Genomic DNA, 11250 nt, shown 5'->3' with positions numbered 1-11250 from the left:
ACTTGGGATAAGCCATGGTGATGTTGTATGTAAATGGAATGAGGGAAGGTCCATATATATAGAAGTATGTAGTACTCTAATAGTACAAATGATAAATAGATAGATAGATAGATAGATAGGGTAGGCAAGAGAAAAAGAAAGAAAGACACACATAAAATTCAGAAAGGTAATTGAGTAATGGGTGCATAGGATGGTGTCATGTAACACCCACTAAAAGGAGAAAATAATATTATGATGAAATAGGCAATAAAATGCCACTAAATAAATAAATAGCAACAAGTAAAATATCATGAAAACAATAAGTCAACTAAAGAGCACTTTGTGTAGAAATTAGAAAACATGATCAATTCTATGCATATGGACAGAATATCATGGTTGTAGTACAAGTATTAAGTAGACTCTTTTTCCTTTTATTCAAAAAAAAAAAAAAAGTATAAGTAGACTCTTTTTGGCTGCATGGCTCTAATTTTTTGCTATTTTTAGATGTGACATGCTTAATTAGCTTTTTTTTTTTTTTTTTCTTTTAGGCATAAATCACTTTGATTTTCAGCAGACTTCCACCAAAATCAATTAATTTTTTAAAAATATACTACATCCATTTTATTATTTGCAACAAAGTCAGATCATTTTAATAATGATGTATTAAAATTATATAGTACATACTACATAGCATATTATCATGTATAATATTATTGAATTTGTCTCAATAAATCAATAATGTATATTTTCCATTATCACATCATAAGCACCTTTTATGAGACCAACATTAGAAATTTTTTAGGACATATATATAACTCCATTGATATTAATATTACGTAGAAAAAATAAGTTCAATTCAAATCAATAAGTACAATATCAATTCACATCTTTATAAATAAGCTCTTAAAAAATAACTTAATATCATAGTTTATCATACCTATAGTACAATTATGGCAAGTGATAAGGTGCCACTAGCAAAAACTAACAGCAGCAAAACTAATCAACAATTTCTTCTTTTGGTTTATTTTTTGCAGCACATTGTTTTGAATTTGATTTAGGTTTTAATTTATTCATTTTATTTTTTTTACTTTTTTCAAAAGATTTAAGTTCCAATAAGTTAAGTTCTATATAAATTAATTCAGATGAGTTAAAATTCAAGACGATATAGATAAGTTTTAATTAATAAAAGTAAAAATTAAGGTAAAGCGAACGCACCCTTAATTAAACATAATTAGTGATCCATATTAGCAAACAAGAAGGTAGGCAGTCCAACATTTACAAGACAGTCCATTACTGTACATAGCATGAATTGAATATATTAATTAATTAGGGTATAAAGTTCAAGGGTAATCATGATTTAAAAGTCTGCTGTCTCTAATGATGGTGTTTAAAGGGTGATCATCAAGGTGATTGAGGAGTTTAATTGAAAAATCAAACCTAACAAAAAGTCAAATTGAAACCAAAATCTTGGTCTAACATTTGTTTAATATGAAAATGACCTTCTATAGTATATTTTATTATTTTATGATGAGATTTCAACTAGTCTATAGTGCCCTATTTATTATGTTAGTGTTCCACAGTTGAAATATCATTTTTCCTGTGAGAACTCCATTATTAATTGGGAAGCAAAATATAATCTACATGAAATAAAATAACTTTAGATTAAGAATTAATTTCAAAGACACACTTCACACCCAATATAGTAAGATAAGTAATAGCTTCTATACAAAGGTGATGGGGAAAAAGAGTGCATAAATGTAAAACGTAAATACTAAATAAAAAAGAAATTCATAAAAACAAAAGTGAGATTTGTAACAGTCCCTAACAAATCTCTCACAACAATTCAATCTCAAATTAATTTAACTTTTGATTATTCTGAATAATCCTAACTTATATAGGTATCTTCTTATATAATTTGAAGACTTATTTTTGTTGCTTTTGTTGTTCCCTTTTGGGACTATTATGTATAACAAAAATAAAAGTTGAGGATCGGATGTCAAGTAACCCGAAAGGCAATTGTAAAATTAATGTATCGGGATATGGTACCCAAAACATGAGATCAAATCTTGTTTTACCCGCTGTCTATATGCCCTCTACACAAAACAACATGATGGGGTGACTTTTGTAGAAGAGTTGAGGAGAACTGGTGCAAGATCATCACTAAAAGAAGTGCAGCAAATCTGCAATAGAGGAGCACTATTATTTTTGTTGAGGTGGTGTGTACTGTGCAGAATACTGACTTTATAACATGTGAATTGTGATAGTGATTTTACAATATGTTCAAGGCACCTTTCAAATTTCATCATTCTTTCTTAATTACAAATTTACAAGTCAATCTCTTCTTCCCTTCACATTGTGTGGCTCTTGAACAGCCAAATCTCATCGTACTAGTCTATTGCCATGAGCAAATCACTAACCTTTTCTTTTCAATTTAAGCACCAAATCTTATCTAAGAGTTTAGCTAGGCTACGTACCACAGGGTTAAGCCTAAGCCGCTCTAATAATGTCTAAAATCTAAAAAATAAATTGGATAGTATAGAAACAAATCCGTTGATATAAAACAAAAAAGAAAAAGGTAAAAAGAATTGAGAATACATAGTTGCCTTAACATTTTACTAATTCAATCAAGATATCGCTTTCTTATTGTCAAAGATAGATATACCTAACATATAAATTGGCTTTCCACTATACATGGCACGATAAAAACGAACTAAAAATTAAAGACATAAGTCTCAATTCACTAGTAGAAAACATGAAATGATCACTGGTTCAAACCGATCTTTCGCACTGGTTCAAACCGATCTTTCGCACTGGTTTTGAACTGGTCTAGATTTGAGGGGTGCGAAAACCCGCAAATATTCGCACCGTTTCATATTTACTATGTCATTATCCCCACTTACTTTAGCATGGTAAGTAACACTTTGTTACGAAATAGTAACACATTCCAATTCATATCATATTTCCAATTAGTACACCCATGTTGTAATATTGTAATATTCCAAAGGTCTAATCCTTTTAAAAAACACAGAGAGAGAGAGATATCTCAACTTGTCACTTACGAGTATAAAAGAACACAATTTTTTTATTTTATCATAAATGAATATGATAATATAAAGAAGTTTTCCTTCCTAGCTAGTCTATATATGCATGAAACGTATAGAATTATTATTGTCTTTTCTAGAATTTGTTTGTGCAAAAAAGAAATGGCACCACAATTTCTTTGACCTTGTAATAGAACATAATCCATGTATGACTCACAAGGAAGAATGTCACATTTAAAGTATTTCCTAAAATTGATAATTTCTTTTCTTGCATTTGTGAAACTATATGGATGTTAAATTAGTGAGCGTGAATCATAACGCATACAACATAGTGTGTTTTTCACCATATGTGGAATCAAAAGCTCCAATAGCTCATGTAGAATTTCATATATACATTTCAATGGTCAATACAACTTGTTCGTTCTTAGAAGAATTGCAAATACTTTGTCTATTCTATTTTTATGTTCTGTAATTAATACAACTTTTTTTTTTCTCATATTAATCAATTTTACTTTGTATAAAAGCAATGCTACATTAATGATGTACACGAGTATGAAATTTTTTTAATTAGGAATAAGCAACTTCAGTAGTTAATACAAGTATATAAGACTAATGCAACACAAATATCTTGACCTTTTTTGCGTTTTTGGGTAACCTTAAAAGATAAATTGATGAAGTAACTTAAAACAAGGCAAACCTTTTTATCACACACCCACCTTGTCAGCTTTTTTATTTATATTTCTTACTTTATCCACTATTTTCTTAAATCCATTAAACACTTCAAAACTCTCTATCTTCAAAACTCTCTATCTCCAACTGCTTTAAATTATATCAAGAAACTAATGATAATGGATTAATTTCTTGTGCTTAATTTGTTATGTAAATTATGCTTCACTGTAACTCATACTTCGTATTACAGAAGTATTAATTCAAATTATATTAAAATTTCTAGTTATAATTAAAAACTCACTCTAAACCACCCCTTTATGAAGCAATATAACACTGGTTGATCCACTTTTGCTAACCATCTACTTTTTTTCGTGTCCGATTCATGTTAAGTACTCGGTAACTAAAGTTTTAAGGAGTGATAATGAAAACATGATATAGTGATAACTGATAACAAATGTTGCCTATCACTTTACAGCATGAAATAGACAGACTATTGACTCCAATAAAAAAAACTATTGGAATTTGGAAGTCAGGCAAGGCAAAGATGTAAACCTGAAAATGCCAACTTTTCAAAGAGTGCAAGGGTCAAGTGATATAGCAACTTCACATAATCATGACTTCTTACAACTTTCAACGTATATTTGATATTATCTGGCCTAATTCTTCTTCAGAATATACACGAGATAAAGAAATTATCCAAACCCAAATATTCTAAACACTTGAATTATCACCTTTCATATTTATTTTTACATCATCGGCTCATCGCTTTTATTTTCTTTAACTTTGGTGCAAGAAAAAATAATGAATATACATCAGGCATCAAAAGTATCTTTCTTTAATTACTATACACCGTAATTTCTTTAGTAATGTATTAATTAAAAAAAAAATTAACATGGTATTATGATGATGAATGTCAAGTAAACACAAAATATTAATACTATGCGAATTCGTATTAGTTGAAACAACATGAACTATCAATTCTGGATGGAAAAAATAAGTCACACTATTAAACTTGTACAAAAATAGATAAACTTATAATCCCTCAATTACATTTACATGATAAAAAATCTGGATAGCATAGATTAAATAAAAAAAAATTCCAGACTTCTTTGTTCAATCTCACAAGTATTTAACATCATACAACTTGGAGAGAAAATTCAGGGTACTTAAAAGACCCAGTTTCCATAATATGTTTATAACATGATAACTATAGGAAGCCCACAAGTTACACGTTTCGCCTTTAAAGACAACAAAATCTGGAAATAATTAACGCAACTAAAAATTCCTGTACTCCACTGCAAAATCCAAGATTCCAAGTAACAGACATGCTTGATCATGAATGAGAACAATCGATCAAAACGAGTTTGATCAAGCAGCAGTGCTTAAACCCAAAATATCATTTGAAATAATGCATAATAATAATAATGTGATGCTTTCATCGTATGTGGGTGATCAAAAAGACCACATGAAGAGTATACAAAAAAAAGGCAAAATATGATGAGACGCAAATGCAACACAACTGTTTGCTGAACGGATGGACTACAAACAATGCAGGACTCGAAAAAGGGGGGGAAACCAAAAATTAAAAAACCAAATATGAAGAAAATAAAAAATGGGGGGAAGGAAAAAATTATCATAAAAAAATACTTGGTGAAGGGGGGAGGAAATTCTATGTTAAACCACTGGTGGTCATTTGAACCTGCATTGACCCCTCTGCTGTAATCATCATCGCCTTCCAGATTAACATTGTACCATTTGGAGACAATAGGAACCACCAGGGCAAACAAGGGAATATCCCTTTTCAAAATTAGTAGAGGGGACCATGGACCGGAAATCAGGCAACCACCCTTTCGGCATGATTTTTGATCAGTTTTGACATTTCAGACTCAAAAGACATACCTGTCTCTCCCAAATTCATCCTTCGGCATTAGCTTGATTGGTTAAAACTTTCAAGCGGAGGCCCCTGAAATGTTTCCGACTATCCACCACCTCCTTAATGACCTGAGCAAAAGGACCTGACCGACCCATGATGCTGATGCAAGAGTTAGCGACAACATGAAGGCTGACAGCTTCAGTTGTCTGACTGGTGACGACCCGACACTTGTGTATGCAACCCCGAACCCCCGGACCCAACTCGACACACCCAATGCATGCAGGGACTTCTAAAAGTAAAAGAATATACCAAACAGGAGACCAAGCCTCAAATGGATATCACTCGACTAACAGCCAACTTGGCCCATTCAGCAGATTGCTTAATTGAATGATCATCAGACGACAAGCATTCATTAAGCAAGTCCCGGCATGATGGAAACTGCTGGATTAAGGGGCCTGCACTAGTTGCAAGTGTGTCTGCAAGGTCACCAAGCACTCCGATGGCAGTCTTCATGACAGCATCATCCCTACAAATATAAAGTTTTGAAATTAGCTATCAAACAAGAATAAAGTGTGTAAACCAACACACCAAAATTTAACGAATAACTTACATATCTTTCTCCTGGTATATGCTATCTATGAAGGAAAGAATATGACGTGCATGAGGTAGAAGAAGTTGGGTTCTTGAAGTGTTTTTAAATCCTTGAAGAATTCCAGAATAAGCTTCCAAAATTCCATTCCGCAAAAGATTAGTGTACTCAAGTATCTCATCATCAGCACCAGCTGTGTGAGCAGACAAGTCCGCTGCACTCTGAAGCATTGGCATGGCGTACATCAAATATTTCTCAAAATTCTCTCCAATTGCAAGAGCTATGTCCCCAAAGCATGAGAAAATAGGAGGCTTCACTGAACGATGAAGTTGATTGCTTGACAAGTCCTTAAGGAGTTGTGTCATAATCCCATCACAATAAGGCAGAATCTTATCTTCCAACGCCCTGCATAAATCTCCCACCACACCAACGGTGACAGCACAAACTTGGTATTCTTCAAAGTTCTGAAGACCCATTTCCAAGTACTTGTAGAACTCATTCATGTATTTGGCAAATTCAGGACCTGCGGCATAGGCAAGAGCACCAATTCCTAGCATAGCCTCTTCATGTACTGTGGCACTTCTACAAGCAAACACTCCTAAGAATAGTTGCATGATTTTATCAGCGTACTGCAAAAACGAAGCTCTAGTTTGATCTCCTGCCCCAAGCTTCTGAATAATAACCTGAAGACAACCGCACAAAAGACCTTGCAGTTCTCCCTGTTTCCCATCAGGTGAAAGGTTGTGTGATTCAAGTGTTTTATGAAGCTCTATCATAATTACGGGAACTAGTTGCTGAACCAAGGGAGCAGTTTCGTCAGTTGAGCACCTGACTACTTCGTTTAGAGTTTCATAAGCAGCAGTCCGCAATCGCGCTTCCCCAGCATCTTCTCTGTGGGTAACAGTAAGAAGGGACTGAACAATCTCCTGGAAGTAAGGAGTCAAGGGTGAAGACGAACCAATATCCTCATAACCTTGGGCCAAGAAATAGAGAGCACCACAGGCTTTTTCAGCAACATTAGGAGTGTCCGTCATGGCTTGCAATAAAACCATAAGAATCTGCTGGCAATTTGCATGAGTGATAATTGGAGTTTCCACCGCTGATCCATGAAGAAATTCAAAAATTCGTCCAAGAGTCCACGCTGTGGTGTCCTTAACATGGCTGTTAGGATCTTTTGTCAACGCTGTGAGCATGAAGTTCAAAGCAACATTGACAATTGCAGTCAACTTGTCAGGGGATGGACCCTCCAAAATTGATCCAAAGGCATAGGTGGCAGCCTCTCGTTGCCTCCAATCAGGCTTCGTAATGTTCTCTTCAATAAATGGCATCACAAGAGGCACAATATCATCTCCAACAGTTCTTGCAACAAGCCCAAGGCAAGTTCCCCCAGCCATAGCAATATTCCAAGCTCCCTCATCTTGATCTTGCTCCTCTTCTTGCTTGAGAAGTGTCTCCAGCAACATGGGGACCAAAGCAGGCAGAGCCTGCTTGATAAAATAAAAGCAAGGAATTTCAGAGTCACCCGTGTAATCACCTCCATATTCTTCAAGAATATCAATTTCCTCATCACATATAGAGCTCCAAAACTCAACTGCTTGAAGAGCAACTGGCTCTTCATCTTCCCTCACTGCCTTTGCTGTAATATTAAATATGTCCTGAATGTAAGGAGCCAGCTTCTCATAATATGTGGAAGAAATAGCAACCAAACATTCAAAAGCTGCCTGTCGAATCTTCACATCAGGTGACAATGTCGCCTCACAGACAACTCTCATGATATAATCTCTCTCCATATCATTGTTAAAATTAGCCTGAGCAAAGCCCAAAGCATTATATAATGCATGCGTAGCAGCAAGCCTAACTTCATTGTTTGTTTCATTTGCATTCATACCTTGAACGACGGCAGTGAGGATTTTATTCACATGATCCTGCTCTACCACATCAGGAGAGACCTCCTCACACAAATACCCAAGGGTCTCCAAAGTTGCTTGTTTGACATGAGGTGGAAGTTGGTGAATGTTTCCTAACAGTGCTCCTATCAGCTCTGGCCATTGTTTTTGGGGCAACTCAATACCAGCAACCTTAGCAACTACCTGAGATGCAGTTGAACGGGCATCATGAACAGGAGAAGACAAAGACTGTAACAAGAATGCCTTAATTTGGTTCTTCAATCCCACATCTAAAGACACCCATTTCTGTACTAGCTCAAACTTTCTAGGTTGTTCCTTAGCATCTAATTCATTTTTAAGAATAAGACCCGCTAATTTTCGCGAGTCAGCTGGCTTCTCTTCATTGGCTAGCTCTCCAGCAAGCGAAAGCAAGAAACTTGGGAGGTTCTGATCCTGAAATTGTTTAAGGTTATCTTCAGCAAGCTTCCGGACTTGCCCATCGACTGATTGAGCATTCAAAAGTAATTGGGTGATTTCCATCACCATAATATATCTGCATAAAAGCACATGTCAAAACTCAATCAAGTAAGAATCATAATCTTTACCACAAAAGGCACTAGAACTTATTTATCTAAATTTCTAACATCACTACCAGTACGTACTACATCCCAAAAGATCAACTGAAAGTAAACAACACAGTGCATACATATTCAATCGATTGACGGGTCCATATAGACTGTACATCCAACTAGATGAAGCTTGGAAGAAAAAAGAACCAATTCGCTGAAACGAGCACTGAATAACTATTAACAAAAATTTGAATATAATGGCCTATAACTCAATGACTGATAATCTCAAAGAGCAACAATTTTTTTAGATTGAACAACTAATAGGAGAATGGGTCTGTAATTTTATTGAGGGAAAACAAAAAACCATGCTTTATAGAGGTCAACCTTGCGCCGTCCTATAAAGAATGCAACTTCAATGGTTAAACAAAATTCCTATCACTATTCCGAAAATTCCTATGTGTCCGATAAATAAACCCGGTATTCAAAATATTCACCACCCTAACCAGTCTAAACTACTTTTACAGTACTCCAACTCCGTAGTTACTGCAGAAAGCAATCAATCTTTTCAAAATCTAGGAACGGTTACCTGGAGCATAATAGTCGGTCACCCAATTGATCGACAAAAGCAGAGCAATTGGCATACAACGCGGAGAAATTAACGAGCAAGTAAAATGGAAAAACGAATTAGGTCAATTCAACTGCAAATATTCAATTGCAGCTAGATCTAACAATATAAACAGCTAATTATCAAATTAAACACTAAATTTCACAAATAGTACAAAGAAATCATATAATAAGCATATAAAACAATCGCATTTGAACCGAAATCAACCTAACAATTACACTATTTCAACTAATCCTGAAAATGAACCGAATCACTCACAACATTTAAATCTAACAAATGACAATCATCAATCCCCTAATTAACAAAAATTGTAAAATTAAAACAAAATTCATAGATCGCAGCATTAAACAAAAAATCAATCGATCGAAGTAAACAACAATCCAATCCGATCAATTAAACAAGCAAAAATGAAATTCAAAAATCAAACCGATCAATCAAAAAATGCAGCAAAATCAAACTAAAAATTACAAATTGAAATTAAGTCTTCAAATTACCTGAGATTGCAAGAGGATTGAGGAGAGAGAAAGTGACAGAGAGTAATCAGTCACCGATCGAAACACAGAGAAAACCCCCAAAAACGGCGGCTTGGAAACCCTAGGAGAGAGAAACAAAACTAGAGAGAGAAAAAAAGAAGAGAGAGAAAGAGAGAAAGGAGAGACGCGGTTGTGAAAAAAAGATGGAGACTAAAAGAATAATTTTTACATAAAACACGCAAATAATAATACAACAAATTACTGATTAACGTTAATTAATCAAGTTTAATTAATTTACAATTTTTAGGGGAATTTGGAATTATATTTGTAAGTCCAATATTGGGTAGTACAAGTACGGTATTACTAGTAGATCTGATTGAGAAGATCTGGACCGTTGGTTTGTGGCAACGGGTCCCGCCGATAATTTTTTTTAATTTTTTGAAGTTTTATTTCTTTTCTTATAAATGTAATAATAATATAAGTAATACTGTATCATTTATAAAAAGAAAAAGGTGTAATAATGGTGGTAATGCTAATAATAATAATAATAATGTGGAAAATTACAAAAAGTAAAGGTGTTTAATAATTGGAGACAGATAAGCAATATCTTGTAATATGCTTTGGTTGGTTGAATTGAGGTTGTGCTTTTGCAATCAAATTCAATAATTTTTATTTTCTGTCATACTATATGATGTAAGTTTTGTATTGTAATTGAATTTTATACTTTTGCACATTATTCTTATAATGGCTGTCTGAATTGAAAACTTGAGGATATCATTTTTTTATAAAAATTTAAAATTGAAGGAAGGCTATAATTTATTCACTATGTTTATAGCAAACCGGATTTTTTTAAAAAATAAATAAATAAATAAATAAGAAAAAGAAAAACCTTACAAAAACTTCTTAATTCTGATAAATTTTTATTTTACTTATCTTCTGAAGACTTATGTTGATTTAATGATTTTACACCATAAAAGTTATATGGCCTAGTCAACTTGGAACAATAAACTTGTGATGTCTAATGACATAAAATAATTAAACTTCTGTCCTTATGTTCAATCTATCAACAATTGTATCTTATCATTCTTCAAACACAAATTTTGATGATTTTTCCTTAATTTGTTTTTTTATGAAGTTCATCTGCTTCAAAAATGTTCTGTTTTCAATAATTATGATGATCACACCATATGATGAACACACATAATAAAGAATTTCAATCACCAAATGCAAGAGTAATTCTCTTCAGCTTAAATTCAGTTCAGTTCAGTTTCTAATTTTCTCTTCTCATAAAATATTCAGCTCAGCTCAGTTCAGCTCAGCTCAGTTCAATAAATCACAACAGGCCCTAAATATTTGTGCATTATCCAATTTTAAAATAAAAATATCATTTTAGTAATTTTTGCATATATGTAACATATACAAATTTGATTGAATGTGAGAAGATATATTAGGAACCATTACACGTACATATTCAATTCACATATTATAAAACACCTATTTTGAGTAAAACGTATTCATCATTTGAATGCTTATTTTCTCAACCGAC

General features: G+C 33.4%; 1 protein-coding gene across 1 annotated transcript; it reads right to left on the bottom strand.

Moving 5' to 3' along the window:
* Positions 1-4676: 4676 nt before the first annotated feature.
* Positions 4677-9901, bottom strand: LOC145606812 (importin subunit beta-1-like). Its single transcript, XM_081662644.1, has 3 exons — positions 9726-9901; positions 6173-8590; positions 4677-6088 (listed from the first exon to the last, which is right to left on the bottom strand). The coding sequence occupies exons 2-3, from the start codon at positions 8581-8583 to the stop codon at positions 5890-5892; spliced, it is 2610 nt and encodes an 869-aa protein (XP_081518770.1). The 5' UTR covers positions 8584-8590; positions 9726-9901; the 3' UTR covers positions 4677-5889.
* Between the last annotated feature and the right edge of the window lie 1349 nt (positions 9902-11250).

This window comes from Chenopodium album, chromosome 23 (genome assembly GCF_948465745.1).
Source record: "Chenopodium album chromosome 23, dcCheAlbu1.1, whole genome shotgun sequence".
Lineage (NCBI taxonomy): Eukaryota > Viridiplantae > Streptophyta > Magnoliopsida > Caryophyllales > Amaranthaceae > Chenopodium > Chenopodium album.
Note: the sequence above shows the minus strand (reverse complement) of the source record. Positions and strands in the feature narration are given on the sequence as shown.